General features: G+C 43.8%; 1 protein-coding gene across 3 annotated transcripts; it reads right to left on the bottom strand.

Annotated features, from left to right (window-relative positions):
- Window positions 1-460: 460 nt before the first annotated feature.
- Window positions 461-27975, bottom strand: LOC119227958 (CAP-Gly domain-containing linker protein 4-like). Of its 3 annotated transcripts, none has more exons than XM_037487172.2 (15): window positions 27866-27975; window positions 23809-23940; window positions 22725-22864; window positions 22364-22457; window positions 22015-22176; window positions 20390-20508; window positions 16478-16726; window positions 13540-13675; window positions 13178-13306; window positions 9274-9456; window positions 9038-9172; window positions 7057-7180; window positions 3045-3109; window positions 2818-2893; window positions 461-2524 (listed from the first exon to the last, which is right to left on the bottom strand). In XM_037487172.2, exons 2-15 carry the CDS (start codon window positions 23924-23926, stop codon window positions 2167-2169), a joined length of 2088 nt encoding a protein of 695 aa, XP_037343069.2. In that variant the 5' UTR covers window positions 23927-23940; window positions 27866-27975; the 3' UTR covers window positions 461-2166. The 3 variants fall into 3 exon arrangements, with proteins under 3 accessions (XP_037343069.2, XP_037343070.2, XP_037343073.2); XM_037487173.2 differs by having other exon boundaries at window positions 27800-27961; XM_037487176.2 differs by lacking the exon at window positions 27866-27975 and adding an exon at window positions 27405-27785.

The following is a 27975-nucleotide window of genomic DNA, read 5'->3' as shown; positions in this document are numbered from 1 at the left end:
TCGTAATTAACGCGCTAAAGTCCCAGCCCTACTTTATTTTAATATTTTCTGGGGGTTTCTTTGATGTTTAGTGTTCCATTTAGTTCTCACCTCTGAATCAATCTTGGATTTGGGCAAACGATGCATCTCTGGGGGCCGTCACTCCGATTGGGCTCCGCGGTTTGGGCAAAAAAAAAAGAAAAAGAAACAATAAGCATAGAAAAATATTGAAAATCAACCTCTCAGACAACCATTTATTCCACAATCACAGCATAATGGAGAACGTCACCCACACTGGACCCTGAATGCGTGTGCCCATGGCGCCCCTCCAGCAGCAGGAACCCGGTGGTAAGTGAACAGACGTGCTCGTGCCGTTTCATTGTTATTCCCTGAAGGCAGCACTCCTCTGCACTTTATGAACAGTCCCAGTCGAGCACACCTTTTTCATTAGTGCTACCAGCGCCAAAGAAAGTCAGGGAGGTGACGTCAAATCAAAATAGAATACTTTATTTGTGTTTTTTTAAACCAATGCTTTAATATAGAACACATGAATGCAGCAGACCGAATCCCTCTTTCACCCACACACACTGCAGATATACAGTTCAAGGATTCTATGAAAACAACTGTTACCCACAAGAACACAGCCACAAAATAATGTGCTACCCATCAGTGGACTCAGAAATCAGCCATCCTGCAATACTACGAGTGAATTTATCCTGAGATGAGATTTGAAATGCAAAATGCCAAAAAATTCTGCAGTAATGATCGCGAAGGAGGTTTGTTAAAATGTTTTCTGATGGGATTCAGAGAGACTGCAGTCATTTCCTCTATTAGATGTGCGGCTGCTCTTCCAGACAACCTTGGGCTCTGACCACCGCTGCCTTTTAATCACAGCGGGGCCTGAGCGGACAGATCAATGAGAGGAGGCCATTGGAGATTCCAGAGCTCTTGTTGTGGTCGACACGCCTTAATTGGTTGCTACACGAGTGTTTTGCTGAATAGCGACTCGGTTTTTCCACATGCAAGATCGATGGCCAGCTCCCTGCAGTGTTTGCCAGGACGGATTTAATCAAATCGCAAACTAGACCCTTGAAACATCTGGATGACGGCACATTTCCTGTGTCACGCTACCTCAATTAAGCTTCAAATACAATTACCAGTGCTTTGAACTGTGGTCAACAAACGGAGCGCTGAGAAGAAGCTGCCAGGTCTGGTATTATGACGGGCTTTCAATCAGGTGGAGCCCATGTGAGCTCTAAGACACCTGGTATGCTGCTGACCAATAGAGTGGCCGTACTGGATCAGTGGTGAACACTCGGACCTAGTGTCACAGCACTGTGTCAGCGCTCAAGGCTCCTCACGCTACTGCAGGGGAAATAGGATTCTCTAAAGCGGCCCGTTTGTTTTGGGTGTTGTGACTGGACTGTATGGCAGCTGTCTCCATCCCGTGAGTCAGACTCCTTCAGGCTCAATGGGCAGTCTGTGGCAGAGGCTGATGTACGGAGGAATACTTCCCTCGACACACACATTTTGATTGAGGTTGATGGAGGTTTCCACTTAATTAAATCGTGTTGAATTCTCGCTCATTCATAAAACTGAAAGCACAGTTTCGACTCGTCTCCAATTATCTGTGAGCTGTACGCCGACCCTGAAAGAATTAGTCCATTTATCTTCTTTCAAAGTGCTCTTAATTAATACACACACAAGCACACAATCCCATGCACACTTTTGGTTAGCGGGTGGGCTACATTACCACCTAAATGATCCAATAGAAATCTAATGTATATGATCAAAATTAGCTCTGGGTTTTAGAAAGTTTATGTGCGTACACATCAAGTTCCTCTTATTCTGATCCATCATAATAATTGATATGTTTCTTAGTGCAATCACATTTATAGCAGTGGAGCGTCTTCCAGCGTAAGAGGTTCCACCTTTATGCTGCAAGTTTTAATAGGAATTTTGAGTTTTTTTCTGTAAAGTGCTTTCATTGCCTCTGACTTAATAAAAAAGAAAATAAATCTAGCAATTCAAATTTGAACCATTAGTAGATGGAAATATTACAGTAACTCAGAACACCTTTAGAAATGAGCAACAATATGCAATGCATAGAAGCTCAAACCTAAAACAATAGAACACAAACATCTGAAACGTCCCTCCCGAGCCCCGCCCCCCTGGTCCCTGCAGCCCTTAGCTGCCTTCATTCACCAAGCGAGACCCGTTGATGCCGCGGTAGGTGACGCGGCTGGGCCGCACCAGCACGCCGTGGCCCGGCTGGCAGGTAAAGTAGCGGCGGGCGCCCACGGAGCCGTCGTTCTTGCCCTTGGGGCTTCGGAGCTCCAGGCCCAGCCAGAGGCCCGGGGCAAAGTCCGCCGCGCCCAGGTAGCGGATGAGCGCCATGTCGTTTGCGCTGCTGAGCAGGACGTGCATGCCCACGTGCAGCCGCACCTGTCCGTCGGGGGGGCTGCACCCCGCTGCGCTCCTGGGAACACCACCTCCACCGCCGCTGAGGGTGCTCCACCGCCGGCGGGGAGGATTGGAGCGACTTCTTTCATTTGTTCCCGGAAGATGTGGCGGCACGAGGAGAGAGAAAAAAATACAGCAAGAGGGATTCATGGGAGAAGGTTTGCAGTGTGAGAGGATACTTCAGAAGGGAGAATGTTGCATGCTCGAGTTTGAGAGATTAATCTTCAGTCTTATCACATTAGGCATTTAAAAAAGGAAACTCTGCTGACTAACACCAGTGCTTCTTATCGGTATTGATTCTGGGACGGCTTACATGGAGCTGAAAAGGATGAATAGAAAATTGAGGGCTGTGTAGGAGAAAAAAAAGAGTCACACCTGGTACCAGGCCGTCTGCTCGTCTCCTTCGGGGTGCCAATAGCCGACGATGTGCTTGAACTGCGGCGGATTGTCTCTGCGCGGCCATCACAAAAAAAAGGTCAAGTACTCCCACACTGATTCTCCAGAAGAATTTACCAGCACACTCAGCAGAAAAAAAAAATGCAATGGAGCTATTCTTTTCAAAATAAATCTTAGTGAAAGCTCGCCACGAATGTGAAACTCACCGCTGGGAGGATGAGTGAGGCGGGAGGAGGAGAGCTCTGAGAGGCAGTCCACTGATCCATGGATCCTGTGAAGAGACAGGAATAAACAAACGTGAGCGGGACATAGGGGGATATGTGTCTGGTGTTCAAAGGGGAGAGTGTGTGCGACCGGCAATACGTCAAAGACTCAAACCCCTCGTCAAGGTGGGCCGGGCCGTTTGGGACCACGGGTGTTTTGGAGGGTCGGCGCTAATGCGTCCCGACAAGGACATAAGGAAAACATGTTGTTTGTTCCACCAGGTTCTCAAAGTCAGTGAGCTGGTTTGTCCACAGCAGCAGAACATTCAAAGCCCAAAGACACTCGACAAACACTGAGACCCAGTTAGGATTTCCCCAATTTATTCTTTTTAATGTCATGTAGACCAGACAGAAATCGTTTGCATCCTCTCTGGTAAAAGCAGAGATTTGGTTTTGTAACTGGAGCGGATGTAGCCTGCGTGTTTGTTTGCATGGAGAGGTGCCAGCTAGCCTCCTGGTGCCCCTGTGGGCGGCTCCCCTCGGCTCTGTAGAGTGATTCCTAATGCTAGGATGCCACTGATTCATCTCTGCACGACTGTGAGAGACTAAAAAAGCTGAGTTACATGCAAATTCCATGAATAAATGTCAACAGGAAATGTATGTGAAGCAATACAAAAAATCTATAAAGACCACCAAATAAGTGATTGGGCCTGCATCTGAAGATGCCCCCTTTCTAACAGCTACAAGGAAGAACATGCATTTAGACTGCTTGCAAAAGAGTGCCTATTCTGCTTATTGATGTTTTCTTATGTGACTATAATGTTATAGTTCTGAAAGCCATTAAGGGCTAGATTGCCCCTGCTGAGCATTGCGCAAAAGAGGTGAAACATTGTTTTCTCTTGCCTTCGAAGGGAGGAATAAGGAGCCCAAAAATAAGTGTAAGAAAAGCTGTTTGTTCTCCTAATGGGTTGGGATGGGTGCTGACAGAAGAAGACAGAAGGAGAAACAAGTTGCTAGATGGAGAAAATGTGAGATTTTCCATTAGAAGGAAGGAAAACATGCACTCAGCTGCACCCGCTACGTGCCCCGGGGTTAATTAGGAAAGACGCAGTGGGTTAAAGGAAACATGGAAAGCAAAGAAGACCAGTGAAATCTCCCCGACTGGTGCGTCTGCATCGAGACAAAAACTGACAGCAAAGGAAGGCAAAGAGACCAATTATACTAAACGGTGAATCCGTCAATTTAACCAGCAATCCCTTAAATGGGAACAACCAAGGTCTTCACTTTAAAAGGAATGAGAAAAGATGGTACTTTTGAACTGTTATAGTAAAGTTCTGGCCAACATTATCCACTTTTGGTTTTGAAAAGTCAAACATACGTTAGATCAGAAAAATGATTTATCGCAAATGTTGTTGCTGGTATTGCTTCTGGTGGCAACACTAGCAGCCACAACAGCTAACAAGCTAAAAGCTAAGACCAGTTGGCCAGCAAGCCGCCCACAGCTGTTCAGGGACCTGTTTGGGGTCAATGAATAAAATCCTTTACTAAATTATATACACACACACACACACCGTGGTGTGAATTTTTGGCCATACTACCCAGTAGGGCTGTGTAGTATATCACTGTATTGAGAAAGATGCTGACAGTATGTGACCGCATTGCTTTTTTAAATAAACAAATTTGTTGACCCCGAAAATGTCCGTTTATCTAATGCACCGATGCGCTGTAAGTAAGAACCACAACTATGTACGAGGCAACTCTTAAGCATCCAAGTTATGCAACATTTTATTTTGCCATCAGTGTTGAAGAGCATATGAACGACGCACAGACGGGTGAAGCAATAATTGAAGGTTTCACAGCAATGAGTCATCCGGCGCTCTCCACCAGCAAAAAAACACACCAAAAATGGGAAGAGCTTTTTTCAGTGCTACAGACCTCTTGTGGAGCAACGAGCAAACAGACTGAAGCAGCTTTGAAGTCGCTCATTTTGTGTTGGTTTCCTTCAATGTGACGCCCACGTGCACGTCAGACACAGCCCGTCGGTCCAGCAGATATCAGAGGCCCAAAGCTCTTCACGGGTGAGATTAATGGCAACAGAAAGGAGGTAATGTGCCAAATGCAGATTCTCAGCTGTTTAACATCTCTGGAGCAGGGATCAAATAGCGGCCACTGCAGCGTTATTAGATTTATTTTGAAGAACACAATATAAAATATGCATGTATCAGTATCACTAAAACAATAACTACAACTAAAACAACTTATTTCTATTTTTTTTTTTTTTTACTTTTGGGGGATATACCAGCCAAACGGCAACTGATGTGGAAACTTCAGACTATACCTCGACCAGAAAACACAAATTGTAGCACTTGAATTGCACTTAGTGGCTCTTATCTATAGCAAGCTAAAAATCGGCTTATTTGATTGTTGACTGACATACTTTAATCTAAAAAAAAAAAATCTGCTTTGAGCGAGAAATTATAAAACTTGATTATTTTTCCGTCAGTGTGCACCTATTGACCCATTTCTAGAACTCCAAGGTTACAGCTGTGACAGATTGTTAGGAATTAAGATGCATAATTACAGACAATAATTCAAAAAGACATCCAAGGGACAGCTAGGCAATACTAGCTTGAATGCATGACCAGAGCAGATTGGGCCCATCGGGGAGTCTTTCAAGAGGCTGATTAGACACCTCGTGAGACGAGTGTACTTGGGTTGAGAGGGTCTGTTCAACAGAGCTCCCATCAGTCCAAGAGCGGCTGCCCTTTATCTGAAGGCTCCGAACAGATGTTGCAAACACAAAACCCGGCTTCAGCGTCACTTTCTCACAGAGAAGGTGATTTATCAAAGTTTTAGAGGATGGAGCTCGAATTGCAAAATATCCAGTGTTGTGGGGTGATGTCACTGAGAGGCCAAGCAGCTTGATGACCTCATTTGTTGCTAGGCTAAAATGGCAAATCAGTAAACGTGAAAAAGTTCAGGATGATCTCAGCCCAAGACAGTGCTTGAACAGTATTGCTGACTTTAGATCAGCAACACCATGAGCTGCAGGGAAACGTAATGAGAAATCACTTCCATCTTCTGCTCCGTGCGGGCTTTTAAAGCAGAAAAAACCTTTTCATCGTTTCAGGGTTAGTGAGAAAGGGTTATGAAACATGAACCGCCGCAATGGGCCCGTGTTTGATGCTGGGACCCAACTTTGGCACCTAAACCTATTTTAAAGACATTCTCATTCATTCCAATCCTTTACCAATGTGTTTGACATGTTTGCATATGACACCAACTTTGGTTTATCGGCTTGTGCTGCTTCACAGAGTCCTTTCTTTTAATCTAATCGTAAAGAATTAATCCTCATTAGTATTTATTTATTTTCTAAGACAAGCATCGAAGATCATTGCTCGTTGGCAAGAAACCGATAATAAGAAACTACCGCTAAATACTGCCTCAGACGGATGTTCTTGTAAACATAACTTGATCTGTGCCTTATGACCCTTGCTACATTAAATTTGAATATATAAAAAATAATCCCTATATTAAAAAGGCAAATGTATGTAAATGTATTCCCGTACATATTCCATACCACTGTTATGACCTCTTTACATCTCTACCTTAAAATGATATTCACACCTTCATGGTCCTCAATGCATATTTAAAGGAGGACGTCCAGCTCATAGCTAGGCGCCACATTAAAGTGATGAGTGAGGCATTGCAAGCGCCCCAGGCTTCGAGTTTGACCCCTCAGACTCCAGCCAAGTAGAGCCGAGTACTGTTCGCCACACAGAGGGCCAAATCAGATATATGTCAACAGGAGCACAAATGACACTGTCAAAGCAACTCATTAGTGTCACATGTATTGATGAGGGCAATGGCACACAAGCGTGGGCTTCACAGGGCATAATGTCATAGTACTGAACCATGGGTTTCTGCCACTGTGGGTGACCACTGGCAAAACGCCAGAAAGAAGCATCAGTCACGAGGAGTATTCAGGCTTAACTTGGAAAGTGCATGCACTCACCTCTGAACACGAGACGGAGGAGCAAAGACGCCGTGTTTAGGAGGACAACTGAAATACGTCACTCCTCCCACTGATCCGTCATTCTTGCCGCTGGGCTGGTCCAGTTCAATCCCTAACCAGAGTCCTGCAGGGAGAGGGACAGGGAATCAAACGCACTGCCAAAGGCACCTGTGGAAGGTTAAATAACACACAAGAAAATAGAGATCCACCTTCAAAAAATAGCTCCTGGCTTGTGGTGCTCAGAGTGCCACAAAATGGATACAAATCTACAGACCTTGATGCGAGGCGTTTATGCAGGAACCTTTATCTTTTTAACAAACTACACCCTCCAGCCGTATCTCCGCGAGGAAGGAAGCGTGCATCCATTGCAGGACACCAGGAATGTGAGGAACATTAATGGTGTCACACCAAAACCATCTATATTTCTAAATAGCTCTAAAACTACATTTTGCTTGACAGATGGTGACTAAAAACATACCTTGGATTCTAGAAACTTAGAGCTCAATACAGCTATCAGGTTATATACCTTTGTTTATCCTATTACACAAGTTCCACAACATCGACACTGCACATAACTTTTAACTCTGCAAACTACTTTGCCCTTCTTGTTACAGAAGGATTCAGTGTTTCCCGTAGGGTTACAACTTCAGAGGGGACAATTGGGGGCAATAAAGTTCTATATTCTGAGACAATACTTTTCATTTCATTATCATTCCTTCATTTGTGTAGTTTCTCTAGACAGAACTTACTGAACATTCTATACATTAAACATAAATCATGTCCAAAATCAAGGAAGTCATTTGTTTAACCAGATTTTAAAATAGATAAAGAACTTCACTTTTCCTAAACCACATACAACATTGTAGTTTCTTCTTTGAAACTACAATGTTGTATGTGGTTTAGGAAAAGTGAGAAACCAAAAAGGCTGAGAAACCATAATGTTCATATCCATTTATAGTGCACTGGCTGAAAGAAATTCTCTCCATATTAATCATCAGAGAACCTTTTAATGTGCTTACTCATCCAATACACTTGGGAAGCCAATTTGCCCCCCAAAAAACGAGGAGGCAAGCAGGAAGTGCCTCCTCACCAAGCACAGGACATGTGCTGTCCAAATCTCTAAATAATGTGACATAATTTCATTTAATCAACCATGAAATTGTAGAAGACATGATATAACATCTGTAACGTCCCCCTGCTGCTGCTTAGATACAATACCAACACACTTGTCTAAATGTCAAACTGCATGACCACTAATGTTTTACAAATTGTAAACACGTTGCCACACAACCCGTTATTAAACCACTCGTAAAATGTAAATTTATACCCCCCCCCTTTAAGTAAAATAATTGGTGGAGATTCAGGTCTTTACACTGACTTCCAACAAAGAATTAACTGAAATCCTGCTGTTGGGTTATAAAGGCCTGAATGGGTAAGCAGCAAAACACCTGCTGCTACATCAACCCCCCCCCCACGTCATCTGGGACTCAACGACATGCTGGAAAGCGATTGCTTGACAGACTTGGTTGGACATTAACACCTAGAACAGTTGTAACAGCAAATTTGATTCACCATAAGAAATCAGTAACAAAGTATTCTCTCTGTTCCTCAAGTCACAGCCAACATGAAGAGGCAGCGCTCAGCTCTTCGGCTCCACGCATCAGGAACAAACTCACTGAAAGCTTCTGGAGACCTTTCTGTTTGCTGCTGCCTTTGATTAAACCACATTGAAAAGATGGATGTTGATTTTTACTGTTTATTACATTAACTGCACTCCTATTTTAGTCTTTTCATATGCCTGATGTCTTGATGGCGTTATGTGAAGCACTGAATTGCCTTGTTTTTGAAATGTGCTATACAAGCTAATGCTTAACAGCACAGATACAAAGGGATTTCGGGAACTTATTGGTGCACGAGTCATCCAGGTGCTAGCCAGACACAGAGCATTAAGCTTGTGGAAAAGAAAACACTTCAAACTGACCTGGAGCAAAGCTGGTCTTTCCACAGAACTTGATTACGCCCATTCGCTGGCCCACCACCAGCACCCTCTCCCCCAGGCGCACCACAGGGCCCCCGCTCACAGAGCTACTGGCCGAAGGGGCTTGGCTTTGAAAAGCTGGGAGAAGTAAAAGAAGAAAGTCATAATTTGATCGTTTACAGCCATCCATTAGATTCCATCAGATCTGTATGGTCGCACACTACAGCAAGGATACAGACCTGCTGAGGCATCGGGGGGGGGGTGAAGGCCCGGCGACGGTGCGGACCTGTGACTGAGAGAGGCGCGCTCTCTCCGCTGCCTGGCGGGAAGTCGTTGCCTTGGCAGCGGACGGGGTCGGGCGCCCGCCGCATGCCGAGAGTCCAAGGAAGAGGACGAAGAGGAGAGCGAGCGGGTGAGGACGCCTGTGGAGTGAAAAGAAGCCCGATTCAGAAGGAAGACATGTGAATGATTGTGAGCCTCCTCTCCCAGCGCTGAGCCCTTCATCCACCCAACGAGGTCTCCCTCAGGGATCACAATGCATCTCAGACGATTATTCATGTTACCATATGATTCTTCTGAATATGACAGACTGCAGCAAACAGACCCAGACAATTACTGCCACACTTCTATTTTATCCAAGCAAGCTGCGTCACATGCTTCTATGGACTCTCACATTCCAGTGAGTTAAATCTCTATCTCGTCATGTTCTTGAGGTGCAATTAATGACCAACATGCTAATCCGACTTCTAGCATGAGGGAATGAGCTGGAGAAGGTGACTCTTAAGAAGCACTTTGGATGCAGGACCTCATTAAGCTTTGAACTTTTGCAGACCATCACGGGCCATGAGTTCACTAAGTGCCCAGCTCTCAGAGGCCAGCCGATTAAATCTGTGCCAAATGGCTAGAAGACAAAAGGGAAGATTCAGCTACAAACAAATCAGAAACAAAGTGATAATTGGCATCACCTTCATCTTACCGTGCAAAACGTTTTCAATGGCCTCCTGAGTGTGGACAACATTACAATGAGAACTCCTGATTCTGACATTTCTGTTTGGGTTAATCCATAGATCAAAATATATATATAGTTTTTTGCGACCACACACACAGACACACTTTTGGAAGAGGCACGGATGTTCCTGCTGAAGATGTTTTATTGAAGCATTCTGTGCACTGGGTATCAGAGACACGGGATGGTGGGGAGTCTGTGGAACAAACAATTGAACGAAACCAAAGAGACTCTATGAAATACTGATAAACACTGTACGTTCAAGCACAAACAGCAGGAGCTGTGGTACCCGTCCTTCTCCCTTTGTGCCCTGAATGTAACCAGTCAGACTTTATCAAGAGATAGATAAACCTTCCCGACAAACACCAGCAGAGACAACAGGAAACATGGCGACTTCTCTGCAACACTCAGATCTGTGTTCACCTTCCGTTTGGAAGATTATGGCGTACATAATGTAAGGTCAAAGTTTGAATCATGTGGAAAATCACATGGACAACTGACACTATTCATCCCTCTGATGTGCTTTTGTTGACTGTTGGAATTAGCTGAACTACGACATTAATACATCTGTCACTGATTTCTACAGTGTTATCAACATGGAGGGGTTTGCATGTCAATACATTATGCAGAGATGAAGTTTATTGGGTTTCTAATGTTGTGAGGGAAAGAAAGCCTACAGTTAAAGGACAAAAAAAACAAGAGCAGGAGGGAAGAAATGCAACTAAAGGATCGGCAACGTCAAGTAACAACAAACAAATTACTCAAAAGCAATTTTTCTCTATGGAACCAAGACATTCTTTTACTCCAATGCACACTAAAATATGCTCTCACACACACACACACGCGCACGCACGCGAATACAAAAGAACAAAATAAAAAGGAACTTCAAAGGAATCACGAAACAGACTCAAATAGAATACATTGAGAATAACATTTCTTGTAGAGGTACGTTACGTTCTTGGCTGGTGTATAGCACCAATTCTTCAAAACTTATTATATGGTTAGTTGAATCTACCATTAATCTGACAAAGCCTTTTAGACTAAAATCCACTAATAAAAATAATAGTCTCTAATGACAATTTAAATCATACATTACTCTCAGCTCATTAGCACTTCACCCACGTTTAAATGTTGTTATGCGCTTTTAAAAAGGCATGGGAAAGACCTCCAATCAACCTGGTCTTTATTGATTGGCTTTTGGCTCACATTTAGAGAGAGCTGCCAAACGTCCTCCCTCAGAGGCACAGCTTCGTCTTTCCTGTGAACTCCAGACTACACATTGACTCAGAATACTAAACACTTCTTGTCACTTGACCTTTAGCTCACAGGGACCTGCTGGCTCCATCCATCCCTTCCATACACTGACATTCCCTTCAAGCGACAGAATGCAGCACCTCTGGGGCCTTCATGACTAAGGCGCTGGTGCCTCCTGTGAGCCCCCTCTGTGTTCCCCGCCGCTCTTTGAGGCCTGAGCTACAGTTGACTCTCTCAAAAGGGGCCAGCCCAGCACAACCGCCGTGTCGGTCTGCAGGCTAACAATGACCCTTCAAATCCACAGATGCACGCGAGCTGTTTGCACTGGCCGATCCAACAGGACACTGTAAGGTGGGGGCGGGAAACCCTAGAAAGTGTTTAGTGGTAAATCAGTCTGCACGCACACAGATTGCATGTCCACACATACACAATCACACAGGGTGATGAATGGCTGCCATGTTATTCAGCCCCTCTATGCCCAGGTTATTAAGCTCCTACTTAATTGGACTATCAATCACAGAATTCCATAGGCCACCCTCATTGGGACGTGACTGGAATTGCACGCCGCAACTGGCATTCAAACCCTTTGAATATTACAGCATGACAATACACCTGGACACCCCAGAGTATGCAGGGAACCACGGAAACAGACCACGACATGGTTTCTACAATGCTGTGAGGTGACCCGACTATTACTGGAGGGGAGCGACACGGAGTCAGGAGCCGGGGACATGGGCCTCCCAGGACTAAAGGAGCAAGGTCTCATTAGCGGTCTAATTTATGCATTGTACCTTGGCAGTGGTTCAGAATCCAATTTTAAAAGTATTTAAGGTAGATTATTATGAACGTCCAGACACCCCCTGCCATGCAGCGAGATGGCTCATGCAGGCTGGGAATGTGGAGTCAGCCTGTGTTTGATATGAAAGAGGCTTATGTATGGCCTCATCTGGACGTCATGGAGACACATGGAGACTGTCGCTGCAGAGATGCTTTGTGGTGCCCAGAATGACTTGCATAATGACTACTAACAGTTATAATTCTGTTTGACATTTCATTTTCAATAGACTTTATATGGCTCACCTTAACGAGATAGTTAATGCATATTTAAAATCCTGTTGCTTACCGATGCAGTTATTGCAATATACTTGGTATCACTCCTAAGAGATGAAAATAGAGTGTGTGTATATATAACTGCTTGATTAGGAGAATTAATACGAATGGCGCCGAAAAAAACATTTAGTTGAAGTGATCCCAAAGTGGAAAACACATTACTGAGAGGATTGCAATTTCTTAGAGTCTTTGAGGGGAGTTTGTATCTACAAACAGGGATCCTCCATACTTCTTTTGAATCAGGTTCAGAATCAGTCCCATGGTACAACTCCTGGTTTAGAGGAATTAATTATGTTGTAGAGGATGACAATAACAGCTGGAGAAGGACTGTTGAGGATTCCCAACGTAGAGACACAACGGCCTGTTTATATTATTTGATAAAGGTGCTTTAAGCTCAGGTCCAAAAAACCTTCAGTGAGAACATTGGAAGAACTGCATTGACTTAAGAGTCAATATTATGAAGCCATGTGTATATGAATAAATATATATATATATATATGAGGTTTCTAATAATGTTTCGACCGGTCTCCCCAGTGGACTGCACATGGCTCCAGGCTATCCGCTTCTACCACCTTTGTGGCATTTGATATGACTTAATTATTTGTACTTCGCGAGCAGACTAATTTCCCCAATTCCCTCTGCCTCACGCTGATACATGTGGAGAAGCACTGAAGCGTCCCTAGCTCGCTTACCTAACACTTCCTACACTGTATGATGTGTATGGATATATGTTTGAATATGGACTTGTGGGCCATTTGTAACCGGCTCTTTACCTGTGTTTATCTTGGAGGTGAAGGACGAGTCGATGCGATGAGCGGGGCGTACAGGTGTCGAAGTCTTTCTAGTGTTGGTTTTATGTTTTTCCAAAGGTTTGCTTATCTTCGAGAGGGGAGCAAAGATTCCTGTGACCAAAAAAAGGAGTGAAACGTATATAGATTATGATCAAAGATATACAGATGAGAAAACAAATAGCAAACGAGTTGCCCTAAAGGCTTAGTTGAGCCCAATTAACTAAAAAGACAAATACATTTCCTGGTGTTGGATAATATACCAACAACCTGATTGTGCCAATTAATCCCTATGAAGTCAGGACCGGTGGAAGTAATTAGCTGAGAGAGTCAAAGGCATGACCCACCATGTTTGTGTCGACAGGTGAAATACTGCACCCCCGCTACCGAGCCGTCGTTCTTTCCCTCCGGTTTGTCCAGCTCCACTCCGGCCCACAGGCCTCCAGAGAACTCAGTGCTGCCGCAGAAACGCAGGCTTCCAACCTGCGGGGAAACAAATTAAACACAACCGGCGGTCAAGACAAAAAGCGCCAAAGAAGTAATGACACAAAAACAGGCCGGTCCTCCAGAACAATGTGAGAATACACCTTTGTGAGGTGCATTACACGCAGGGCTGCTCTCAAACCACGATGGAAGAGCACACAGCAAGGCCAAACTAAACTATTACTCAAGCTGCACGAGGTCTTCAGTTGGCTGATGAGATGGCCTGCGGTTTTCTTCAGTCCACATTAACTGTAGATCAATAAAGGCCACTCTGAGCAGGAGATGATGCAGTAATTCTGTGTGAGTCAGTGATAACGGTGGGTAACACCAGCAGCGTCATGATCACTTTGCCATGTGGTCCTGTAGGACGGCTGGTGAACTGTTGTACATTACTCTGGACTTCGGGACAGTGTAGGCTGCCGCCGTGCATCTCCTCAAATGCAGAGCCAAAGCATCTTGATCACCAGCCGTCCTGCAGCAGTTTTCTATGCGATTTGTTGTTTTCAGGGGATACGAGCAATCAGCAGATTGACCTCCAGAGGTTTGGCCAAGTTGACTTCTCCAGAGAGGCAGCACTGGGGGGGGATATTCAAGGTGCACGCATACGCGGGTAGCTGGACCTAAGACTTGTGATTACTCGTGAGAATCGTGTCACATGACTTCAACTACAAGCACATGGGCGGTTTGTGGTTACTGTATAAAAAGGAGAGGTGACATGGAGAGTAAGGAAGCTCAATCAATGGCGTTTTGCAATGACTCTGGTTTGTTAACATGCTACATGCTGAACTGCACAGGTAAAAAGGGAATATATAAATGCAGGAGTAAGCCAGAAACAAAAGTACAAAACAGAGCATTATGCTTCAATCTGTCTACGTTTGAAGAGAAAAAGTGGAAAAGAGAAGCTTGGTGGTGCATAAGAGACAAAAAAAGAACACAGTTGTGTTGAGTAATAATGACACAACTCCAAAGACTTGCCACTACAAGTAGTCACATGGCGCATTTGCGTCAACTTTGAGTGCCCCTACAAGTTGAAGGCCATTAGTCACTTGAGTCTCATACTCATACGTACTTGGGATTATTGGCAAAGTCAACTGCAAATGATGAAATATGTCTGGTGATATTAACAGTGGAGGTTTCTCTGCCCTGCTTTGTTGGATCAGGGTGCAAAGTCCGGGCGGATTGGGCCCATGCTGTCAGCCTAATGACCAAAAGTACACATGGGCCACTGGAGAAAGGCCGGTTTTGGTGAATTTCTTGAGATTTCATTGCATTTTTGGAGCAGGAGCAGCGTGAAGCAAATTGTCACGGTTGAATTATGCCATGGACGTGGTGAGAAAACAGAATATTATTTGACCTGTGGGTCTAAACCTCCACTTTCAAAGTGTGCCTCCTGTTCAGGATTACACATGGCTTGTAGCACCACATTGGAGTTGTGTTGTTGCGTTGAGCAGCCACACTAAAAAAGATATTTGTATTTTATGACAAACTGTCCCCAAAAAACTCACTGGTTGTTGGATGAATTTCTTAAGAATTAAGGACTGCTTTTAATGAACCAAAAGAAAGGTTTCCACAATAAAAGATTTTAATAAATTAGAAACAACAAACAGCAAAATCTGAGATAAACCTGTGCAATCAGAGATGCAGACAAAAAAGAAACTGCATGCTTTGAAAGGGGGGTTTAAAAAAAGAAGAAAAAAAAGACTGCAGTGTTCTCTCAGACTTAAAAACTGCACCTGTATTTCACTTCTTCAGTAGTTAAATTTGTTTGCACTTTCCAGGCACTGCTTTACGCTCTTTAACACTACCAGATATTGACACAATCACAAATGGAGTTGAATGAACTTATCTGAGCATGTTGATATGCTGGAGTGAGCTGTCAAACATAACATTCAATGCTGGAAGTATGCCAAAAGGGTGTTGCTTAGCAACTGGAAACTATATTATACTTGGTTGGCTGAAATAATTGAGAAATTACACAAAGCTTCTATGTTTGTTTAGCATAAACTAGAGCACAGCACTGATGTGATGTGGCTGCGGGCTAGAGGCCAACGTTATAACCATCCCTTGTTATTGCTTTACCGGCCGTTTGTGCTTTGCATTTTTCATTTTCTCTGGCATTATAAGCACAATAGGCGTTTGTAAGACACGTGAAGACAATCAATCCCGATGAAAAGGAATTGTATTCTCTTCCAAATCCTTAAGAAAGTGTGTGGCACAATTTCATCTCCAATCATTTTATGCACAGAAACAAATGTAAATCTGCTCAGTGCCAAAGTAACAACATCTGTGCTGTGTGTCTGCATTAGTGAGTCTGCTGGCTGACCTCTTGGACTAAAAAACAGCACTGTGAACATTTGATAACTGCAGAGACTTGAGTTCCACCACAGATACAGGATAACAATCGGGAGTGGGATACGGTCCGTGTCACTCAAGTACACATCCATCCATGTGTGAATTATGTTCAAAATAGGGGGTGGATTAGCAGAGAATGAACCTCCCCATCCAAGCCCTCCTGGTGAGAAATGTTTGCAATTATATGCCAGTGCTGCCAAAGTGTACGGTCAGTGTGGAGCTACTGTGCAGATGCAAGGGTGCCGACACAGAGACGTCGCTTGTGTAAAGATGGTAAAGCCCTCCGAGGGTAGACAACATAAATTGAATTTAATTGTAATAATCGCTCACTGCTCATTTAAATTCAGCTAATCATGGGGCTGGGGAATCTTTCCTCTGTTGTGCCACTTCACACAAGTGACAAATGGAGACAACGATTGTCCTTGCCCTTTGTAGCGACCTACCACACACCTTCTGTCCAGCTATCATCACGCGGCCCCCGAGTCGGATTCCCATGGTGGCGAGCTGTATCCGGGCCTTGTCGGAGAGAACTGGAAGGGCCTGGGCACGCAGTGTGAGGGGAAGAGGAGAGCTGGGTCTGGGTAGAGCCTGGCTGAGCAAAGTCCAGAGCTCTTTGGCCACGGCAACCGCATCCGTCATCTCCAACGGCATGTCGAGAGGGTCCGGCACCACGTCTGCTGGGCACTGCCCTTTTACATTCTGGACGACGAGACAAAAAATAAAAAGCACATAAGATCCAATAATAAAATGGTGAATAACAGGTGAAATTTGTCCTAACTGTTTTAAGTGCATATGCCAGCATGCCACGTGAACGTCACAGGAATGATTACTGATAAATATGATTTATGATTGATAAATATATCAAGTGCAGCATCAACCTCACTAACGTTGCAAGGACATACAAAAAGCAGAAGCTGTATCGTCGCTCACATAGCACAAAGTTCCCATATCATTTCTGTAATGAGGGTGCTGGGCTTGACAGAATCTTTAATGTTATCTCTGTTCCCAGAACAAGTCCCCAGCCGCCATCCCCTCGGAGCTTCAAAGCAGCTCATCGGCAGCCACAAAACACGGAAATTCAGTAGAGCGACTCACAGACGAGAGGCACAGAGTTGAGGTGGGCTCCAATCACAAGCCTCACAAGAAGGCGTTGATAAACTTAAAGGGGGAACTTGCCTCTTTGTGTATTGATATGACCCTTGTTTTAAGAGAATAGTCAGCATCAGACTTGCAGACATGACTAAATAGCAGTGTTTGTTTACTTTGAACCGGTCTGAATGAGATACGCATTAAATGTGAGGATTCCCTTTGAGCTCAACCGGATTAAACTGGATACAATTAATTATGTAAATGATGTGGTAGATTAGTAATTTTATAAATTTGAATTAAATTTATAATATTTTGTATAGTTGGCTTTCACGTAATGGCGAGCACCGTAGTCCCCTTCTCCCCCAACACTTAAAGATGCGTCTGCACTATTAACCAATCTTCTCAATGCTCCTTTCATTTAGTTCAGCTATTCAAAAACAGCAATGGAGTCAAGAGCAAGTGACTTGTAAAATGAGTTTCTCCCAAAAATGCATGAACGAGGGAACCTATTGGTTGAACTTTTTGAAATTCATGCAACATCAACATTAAGCTCATGGGGGCTTTACATGAAAGACTCTACCAACATAAGTCCAGCACATACTAAACAGTGGCTCACTTTGAATCTGAAACTGGAGCCATCGGGTACGCAGTGCACAAAAACAACTTGCTGCTAGATGAAAGAACAAAGAGTTGTTCTAGCAATTAGATGTGTGGTACGCCATGAAAGGCCAGCCACATTTTCCTTTTTCATCCTTATGAAACTATCCACTGATCAAATGCAAGGTTTGTTATGACAAATGTCTGCCGAGTCAGAAGGGAAATATCGAATTAAAGCACTTCCCAGTCTGACCTTTACACAAAAGGAAAAGTAATTTCAAAAACAGGATTTCTTGGATTGGCTCTCATGCCCTAAACTCCACTGACAGCCACCGATTACTTTTTTCAAATGCGCGGGAAACTATTTGGTAGCTATGCTTCGAGAATATCACCACCAATGTGCCGATGTGAGGGTTTCGGGACAGAGGATGTTGCATGTGTACAGACTGTAAAGCCCTCTGAGGCAAATTTGTAATTTGCGATTTTGGGCTAAAGAAAATAAAATGAGTTGAATGAGCATGCCAATGCCATGAACAGGAGCTTCAGGGATTCAATGCACATCTTTCCTCTTCTCCCTAAATTGATCAAGTAAGAAAACATTTTTATCACTGTATAGTAATTTAGTAGACTTAATATGTACTCTGTACTTCAACTGAAATGAAGAAGGAATGAGGTTGTTAACACAGATGCAACATTTCTCTAGTGATGGAGGCAAGGACTTAATAACCCTGAAATAATAAGACAGCAAAATACTCTCGTCAGAGGAGTTCAGACTTTCGCTTGGCAAGATAAGGAGCAAACATTATTTCCTGATGTTTCAAAAATAAAAAGGATTTAAAAGACAACCACAAGAATGTTCATATCAAGCCCTGCAGATATGTTCTCAAAGCTTGGCATTCCATCACCACAGAAAAAAGGGCCTCTGCACATTATTATAGTGTGGAGCGTAGTGCTTTGGTGACCTCCAGTGGGAAAGAGTTACACAAGAGAAGAGGCACCATTTTGTTAAGAAATAGCTTTCATTCCTTGGGAAAGACAGCTTTTAATACTAATGACACATTTAGACAACTTTAGGATGGGTAGAAACTGTGGACAGAACGCTGAGGCCATGGCGGGCCGTTCAGCCTTGATGCCACATCACCATCTACTGGGGATCTGATGCACAGCCTTCGACTCAAGGCTGCAGCGCCGCTCAACAAACGCAGCAGCCAAAGCTCGGAATGACAGAGAGAAAGAAGGTAAACAGACACGAGGCCGTCAAGTGGTAGATCCATCAAAAATATGTCTGGCAAAATTTGCATTGCAAGACTGCCTTTTGGGGTGTTGTTGCTGAAGATGGCAAACAGGGAATATTTGGAAAAAAAGAGATCTGAAATGGAGTAAATGTGAGACATCAGCAAGAAAGTCAAGGATGTTGTATTTCTAAGTGAGCATAAGGACTTCTTTTGCAAAGGTCTCCGTCAAACCAAATTTATTCTGTAAATAAATAAAAGGAGATCGGATTACAGAAGAGGCCAAATTCAATGGTGGGAAGGACGTTTTTCTGTCTGTGAGCAATTAGAGATGATAGAGGCCCTTAGTTAAGCTGCTATAGGCCTAGACTGCCAGGGGACTTCTTAGGACACACCGAGCCCCTCCTCACTCTCTCCTTCCACAATCATCCATGTTTTATTAATGTACATCACTAATTAAGCTTCTTTCCGGGAGTTCTTTGTGCTTTCTCGCCTAGAAGGTCTCCGTGGATCATAGTTTCGTGCGGACCCCGGTTCTGACTCCTGGCTCATGGCTCTGCTGACACCTGCTGCTGCCATCACCATTACTTTAAATATGATTCATATTACTGTCATCAAAAACCAACATCTTTCTGCTCTCCCTCCCCACAGAAGCCTCTGTGGATGGTGGTTCGACCTCATGGTGGTTGTCCCTGCAGTGGTCCTGCCGTACACCTCTTCTGCTACTTGCAATTACTTGTATCATTTCTCTTAGAGAAATTGAATGTATTGTACATCTTTTACATTGTTGATTCTGTTCACATGACATCCATTGCAGTCTGTCTATCCCGGGAGAGGGATCCCTCCTCTGACGTTCTCCCTAAGGTTTCTTCCCTTTTTTCCCCATTGAAGGGTTTTCATTTCCCCTGTGCCGTGTGCATGTGTAGACTATAAAGCCCTCTGAGGCAAATTTGTGATTTTGGGCTATACAAAATTAAATGAATTGAAATTTAATTTAATTAAATAAAAGCAGCTGTGCAAAAAAGCAATGTCCGAAATGTTTCTTAACAAAAAGGTAGTTTTCTACCTTTAGGAGTCCACAAGGCTCGTGGCCAAAAAAAATAGGATTAGCTTAGTTTGCAGTAAACTCTTACGAAGCAATTTGATAATACAAATTATAAATGAATCAAAGCACCCCAAAGCATTGAATAGTGCTGCTAATATATATATATATATATATATATTATTTTATTTATTTTTTTATTTCCATATTTCATTAAGATTAAGATCAATAAATTGAGTCACTGAGAGCAAGTGTGTGTGTCATACTCTAAATTCACTGGGTAAGAATAAAACCTTAAAATCATGCTCACCTGCAGTAAATACATATGAACCTAGTTAGTGGAGCAGCAGTGCAGGGTCATAATGAGAGGAAAGAAGCGAATGTGAGAACAATGACACTTACCCTGAAAGCAGGGTTGGCTCCCAGCTCCAGGAGACACTTGACAGCTGATATGCACAGGTTGGACGCAGCGATGTGCAGGGCGGTGCCAAAGTCAAAGTCACTGCATGTGGCATCTACCTCTTCAAGAACAAAAAGGCAATCTGGGATTAGACTGACAAGATCCATTTTGGGGCATCATTTACATGCAATCGGCAGAAAAATTAGTGATTCTGCTCAGGTCCCAAAGGTATTGATACTTACATTGACTGCATCACACTTAAGACAAACTATTGACAGGAGACTTACAGAAGGATTTATCCAGATAACTCAGAAAGTAAACCTTTATCCTGTCGAGTCATTGCTACAGCATGTGGCAGCTGTTACCAGGGCCAAAGGTGTTCTTCACCTGTAGTGAACAAGGTCTTCAATCCCCTGGTCTCTTTGAGGATTTAAAATGGCCAGCTGTGACCACTGTACTGGACCAGGTCAGTAATTCAGTGGAGACTGTTTTTTGTCTCTATTCAACACAGAAAGCACATGAACTGACCATCCCATCCAATTCCAAACATCCCTCACTTAAAGTAATAGGAGCCAATGTGACCGGCGACATGTGTCAAATAACCAGTGAACGTGACATCATTCATTGTTAATTGATTTCTTTTAATAATATATCATCCTCTGGGGAAAGATCCTTTGCTTTTTATCTCTCTCAGCACGCTCCGAACAGGTGCTGCCGCTGCAGAAAGAAAACAGCTTTGGTTGAAGTGCGTCCCTCGGGTGCATTTATGGCAATTTTAATCAATAAGTGTACTTCAAAACAAGCGTTAGGCGCTTTAGTGAATTTGGGCCATGATAAATCACCAAGCCTGGGTAGCAGTGTTCATTTGATGTAAACTATGTAAACAATAAACAAACTGGATTGAGCACCAAGTTAGTACATCACACTACCGAAAATATAATCTTTAACAAGAAATACCTCTGCAGGCAACACTAGGATTATTACATGGGAAGCCAGCAACAACAAAATTGAATATACATTTTAAACATTAGGCTCCAACAAACACCTAAAGAGCCGTGTTTGTTGTAGTCATTTGTTCATACTACGGTAATCTGTAATTACAGGAAAAAGCATCCACACTCTCATCTGTGCAATATTGGAAAACAACCAAGCTTTTGTTCACAAACCTTCTTCCACGCAGATGTTTTTGCGCAGTGCTATTACCATTATTCTTTGTTTTATCTTAGCTACATCCACACGGCTTTATCTGCTGAGTGGTGATTTCTGTAAATTGGACTCCATACGAATATGAAGTCACTGATTATTAGAAAAAATGTGGTCAATCTTCTGCTGTCACTGTGCAGGTCCATCCATGCTGAATCATCGAATTTAGACAAAACCTCAGCAAATAAATACAAAAACTACAGTGCAGCCTCCCTGACGGCCACCTACAACAAAAATGACACTCAAAAAGGTTCTCGAAAGAAATTGGCTGTTGCATTGCGGGCATGTTGTATTGGATTAGATTGAATGTAGCTGCCGAGGGTTCATCTAAGAAACTAGCAACTCTACATTTACCACAGGAAAAAGAAGTCTTAATCGCCACGAGAGCTGGTTATAAAAGTAACAATGTTTGGCCTTTTCTGACCTCCAGGCTGCGAGGCCTGCAACACGACCCGGATGAGCTGGGGCACATCGAAGTACGCAGCGTAGTGCATGGCCCTCATGTTGGTCCAGCGCGAGCGGAGGTTAGGATCTGCACCCAGGGCAAGGAGCTGGCGGGCAAAGCCGGCAGACGTCTCTGCATCGCCTGAGGAACATACAGCATGGGAGTGTGTCAGCCCAGCTGCATAGAGAGCGGTACTACGAATAGCAGAGCTTATTGGGTCATACAGGATCATGTCCAGAGTAGCTGGTTGAAGTGCTATGAAGCAGTAGTATGTGTCTATCCTCTGAAAGTCGAGCAGGGTTTATTCAACTCTCCTGTGTATACCCACCGATGCCCGGGGCCCCAGCCTTGCAGCAATAGTGCAGGAGGCTCATGTCTGTCAGACCATCTCGGTCGTTCACACCGCAGCCTCTCTTCAGGATCTGTGCGACGACAAGAAGTGAGTGGTGTCACTAAGGGGTGCTACTCGTATTGTGCAGAATGAATGTGAAACTCAGAGGCCCTGATCTGATGAATGACAAGTTGGGCCGGGCCTTTCATGACTATATTCATCTTCAAATTACAATGATAATTGTTGGGAAAACTGACATGGAAACGAGGCATTTTGGAGTTGTGAATTGACATTTTTTCGAGAGGAGTATGTACTAAAGCAAACAGAGGCTGAAAAATCAAAAGTGGAATGGTGTCACCTCATTGCCGATGAGGTCGATGTTCTTCTGAACCTGGGGCACCCACTGCCTGATGACAGCGAACAGCTCTGGTATGGTGGTGCTGGGATCTACGAGAAGCTGCTTGCACTGTGGCTCGCTGGGGTCAAAGAAGGAAAAATCTGAAGGTAACGAGAAGACAGAAACGACAGCGTTTACTGTAACGCGATTCTTCTTGAGACTGGAGTGCTTCGCCTGTGTGTGGGTGTGCACATGTTCGTGAGAGAGAGAGAGAGAGAGAGAGAGAGAGAGAATAGAGCCTGTGTGAAACACAGCACGCAGCCATACAATAACTTTCTGCAAGGCACTGTTCAATCGATTCAATCAAATTAGTAATCTTGGGAAACGCCTTTTGCTGTGCTTGCAGATGCGGATGCAATCAGATGTGACGGATGGCATGCTGTGAAGCAAAAGAAGAATTAGAGCTCAGCCTCGGGATGAAAACAAATTGGTTTGGCCTTCCGCAGTGAAAATCAACATGTATTATTTACCAGCATCCAACTTTATGCATTTGCATTACGGACTCCTATATTAAATATAAGGGGGGTCAATTTAGAAGTCATTAATGTTGATGAAGGACGACATTAGATCTACATTTTTCATTAACTGACATTTTTATCCAAAGCAAGTTACAATAAGTGCATTCAATCAAGAGGGTGCATAGTAACTGAATGAAGGTTGAGTTGGTAATTACATCTAGGATCAAAAAACACATCATCTGCACTTGACTTTCTTATCGACCTGTTTGGGTAACAGAAAGTTAGAAACACACTGGGCTGCATGAGATGAAACATTAAACTGTATCATGGATCTATATAAAAATATTTTTTTAAATAGTCTAACCAATGAGTTAACTTAAGAAATCAAGATTGTGTTTAATTGAATGTAATTTCAACTGCATGATCTGAAACAGCAGAAACCTTTGTCAGATTTCATGCAATCTTTTCACAGTGGTTGGGTACTTACAGTGAGGGCGTTGATAAACCTTCCTGTCACTGCTTGCATCTACTGAATGTCGGGGGGTGCGTGTGCATGCATGCGTGTGTGTGTGTGTGCGTTTCCTCACCACAGTCGTTGGGCATCGGGGCAGAGGCCACCTGGTGGATGACCGATGGCTGATGGAAAGAGGCCCAGCCCAGCACGGTGTCTCCCTCAACGGGCTCCGAAAGCTCCTCCTTTGTCATCTCCCCCTCGGGGCCTGTGGCAAACAACAATGTCTGGATAGGAGAACACATGGAGGCCTGCTTTCTACTAAGCAGTGAGGACACAACTCATTGTGTCCGCTGGAACTTTTTTAGTGGGGCAAGGGGGAAACACTGTATATCTATGAATTCATTATTGCAAGATTATTTGTATACAGTAGGTTCACTTTCTACAGCAGTGAGAGCAGAATGTGTCCACACTAAAGTACACCATCATCTCGATTATTCGCGGCTGTCCATCAAAAAGTATGAGTTGGGTGACTTTTCATAAATAAAAGTAATTACTGCAAATGAAAGGATGAACTATACAAACGTAATTCAAAACTATATTTTAATTCAATATTAAAGCCATAAGGTACGAGAGGCTGTACTTTATCGTCCATGAAATTTTACATGGAATATTTTAACACATCAACATGTCCCATGTGAAAACTACATATCTGTGTAAGTTTATATCATGAAATATATAAAAACTGAAAAGGGTTTGTGGGTATGGACGTTTTTAAACACAAGGTTCCTGTGTGCAAACTAACTTTACTGTTATGAGAGAGATATAACTCCAGCTTTAGCGATCCCATGGGTCCTGCAAGTGACAGTAAGAGAATGTTATGGAAGTAAATCTGTGCCATCGGGGGTTGAAATAAAAAGTTGATTGAATTTCTAGCACTGAATATTTATGCATTGAAATTATGTACCTGAATGTTTTTCAACATTAAAACACCGTAAAAAAATTCAACCTAAAAAAAAAAAATGTTGAAATATTCGAAATGGAGGCTACAATATTCAACCGCAAAAAATTCAACCTTGGCACACCAACATCCGGGACACTAAGGACGAGCAATCGATTCTAGATTCAAGATCAGGAGCGTGCGTCAAGCTAAAGGAGCGAGCACCCAAAACACCTTCGGCTTCGGATTGTAAACATGTCCAATAATAACGGGGCTTTAACTCTTCTTCATGTCATCAGTGTGGTTTGTGTCTGTAAGATTCTGTAATAGACGGCTGACATTTGTACATTAACAGACTGTGTTGGACATGAACGAAGCGGAAGTTAAACGAGAGCGTACAGCCGCTCACAATACGCCTCTTCTTCTAGTTTTGAATTCATTTAATGATGCTGAGATCCTTCGACAAGCTGTTAGGAGTGATTGGCGGAGTTTTGAAAACCAGGAACGCGCTTGAAGAGGCAGATGAGCCGCTGTATCGTAGTGGGGGGGGGGGGGGGGGCAGCGGCTTTAGCGGAGCGTGCAGACGCATAAACCCGACAGGACATGCAGGAATAACCGCAGTAGCGTCGGTGGAAGGATCCTTTTTCACAGCGGCACAAGCCGATCTCAGTTGGGTATTAAGCGACATTCATAGTCCACGTAACGTTAAATGAGTTTTCATGGCCATGGGTAAACTTTATTGAGGATCTGGCACAACACAGCGACCTGCAAGTAGCACAGAGTCTTACATAAAGGGATGTACGTCTTAATGCGAGGCTTTAGAATTTATCTCAAAGGGATCCTGTATTTGCTCGTAAAGTCTGAAACGAGAACCCATTTTTCAGTGACGGTGTTACGTGCCTACTGGTTTTTGAACTACTGGTTTGGCTACGGGTGCGTGTTTGTTTTCCCCCGGTGTTACGTGCCTACTGGTTTTTGAACTACTGGTTTGGCTACGGGTGCGTGTTTGTTTCCCCCCGGCAGGCAGGTGTTGTCTGCCTCCGTCAACTTGAGTCGTCACACATTTGCAAACATATTGTTCTGAAAATGTTCAAAAATGCATCCCATATCCATTGCAGCGATTACGATTGTATAAGTGAGCACTACGTCACTGCCACGTATGAAGAAATACATAAAAGAACATTTATTAAAAGTCCGCCACAACCGGGATTCGAACCGTGTCGCGCAAAATAACGTTGTGCAACAGAGCGGCTGTGCTACACACTCGGCCAACCGAGTCTGAGGGATTTTAGTTGATTTGTATATTTTAATAGAGTTGTATATCGTCAGTGGCAAGCAAACGTTTTGGTTTAGGGTGAACATTATATGTTCTTTTATGTATTTCTTCATACGTTGCCACACTGATGACATGAAGAGTTAAAGCCCCGTTATTATTGGACATGTTTACAATCCAAAGCCGAAGGTGTTTTGGGTGCTCGCTCCTTTAGCTTGACGCACGCTCCTGATCTTGAATCTAGAATCGATTGCTCTTCCTTAGTGTCCCGGATGTTGATGTGCCAAGGTTGAATTTTTTGCGGTTGAATATTGTAGCCTCCATTTCGAATATTTCAACATTTTTTTTTTTTAGGTTGAATTTTTTTGCGGTGTTTTAATGTTGAAAAACATTCAGGTACATAATTTCAATGCATAAATATTCAGTGCTAGAAATTCAATCAACTTTTTATTTCAACCCCCGATGGCACAGATTTACTTCCATAGAATGTTTTATTCCCAATCGAGTACACCAATCAAGAGCTATGCTAGTCCTAACCCAACTACAAAGTGAAAGCCTTGCACAAAAAGGCTTCAAAATCACAAAAACAATATCACACGCACCAACTAGGAGGCCTCCATTTACTGTTTCAGCATAAGACTGCAGCGGGATGTTGACAGATGTGTGGAGACTACTGCTACTCTAATAGCCAAATTCCTGTGATGAGTTTTCACTGAATGAAGTCATTGATACGACCTTCGGGCTGCTGGAGAGGGAGGTGGAATATTCCTGATACCTCTGAGGTCACCGGCTGTCTGGGGATTAGGGCTTTGCAGTGAGACTTGGGCTGATGGCCTACCTCTTCTATAAGCCTCGCCTTGTTTGGTTTGTCTGGAGCCATGATGCCACCCCGCTCCCATCCGAACAGCCATCAGAGGGACAATGCTGGGACATATTTGTACTTGTGACTACTCACACGGGCCATGCAAACTGCCCCGCTTGGTTTGGATGTGAATCATTAAATTCCACAGCATTCATTACAACCAAATCAGTTGTAGGATTGTTCCCTCTGAACCACGATTCATTATCTGGTCCAAACACCAACATGTTAGTTACAATAGGCGGTACAGTGCAGTACGACCGCCATTGCACCAGCAAAACTAAATAAGTGTCCCCCTGAAACCATCCCAATGGACCAGCATGGACAGCAACAGGACCGTGGGAGTGGCAAAGGGGGGGGGGGGGGGGGCGCGTACCATACATACATAAACCTCAAGCCCGTCCACTCTGCCTTACATGTCTCTAACGTTAGCTGTAACGTGAATCGCTTCTCCATCACCTCCATCCTGAGGAGGACGGCCATGAAAAATAAACACCTGTATGCGCTGCTTTACTGCCGCGAGTTTTTCCACTAACAGCCACTCAGACCTTGTCCCGCCACTGGTCAGCAGGGTGTAATAGTCACCGTGAGTCTAGCTTGCGTGAACTTAGCTAGTGTCAATGTAGTGATTACGAAGAGGTCCTGCTCACTTAACCTTACTCTTTCGACCGCTTCCTCGTCTCCGTGGTAGTTGGCACTGAAGGCAGCAGAAGCGATACTAAATGTTGACTAAATAAGAAACACGTTCATAGCTTCAGTTAATATTCATACCGGGATAAGAGAACGGACAGTAACGTTTAGCCGGTTAGCATATGTCAAAAAATGTGCTTCGGAGTGAGCTGACGCACACAGCGTGGTGTTAACGATAGTTTAACGCGTGCATTGTAAATACTGGCTGTTCGCAACTACAAATACAACCATGAATTCTGAGCTTTTTGGAAAAAGTTGCCAGGTGACTTTAATTAGGCGCCTTCTCCCCTGTCCACTCGTCGTATCTCCTCGGAGGTAACGGCATGTTTCCGAGCACAAGTAGCAGGCCACGCATTTTAACCCACATGAGATGCACTCCACGACACTTGAGACGCCGCGTGGAACTGAGGGTACGTGAAGAGTCGCGTTACCTTCACCTGGCCGCTCGCTCCAATTCGCTCATGAGGAAACTGACTGCAGAGTGAGCAGCGAACTACGCCTCCATCAAACCGGATGTGTACCATGTAGCTGAAGAAAACCA

Source organism: Pungitius pungitius, chromosome 14 (genome assembly GCF_949316345.1).
Source record: "Pungitius pungitius chromosome 14, fPunPun2.1, whole genome shotgun sequence".
NCBI lineage: Eukaryota > Metazoa > Chordata > Actinopteri > Perciformes > Gasterosteidae > Pungitius > Pungitius pungitius.
The sequence above is the reverse complement of the archived record's forward strand: the minus strand, read 5'-3'. Positions and strand labels throughout refer to the sequence as shown.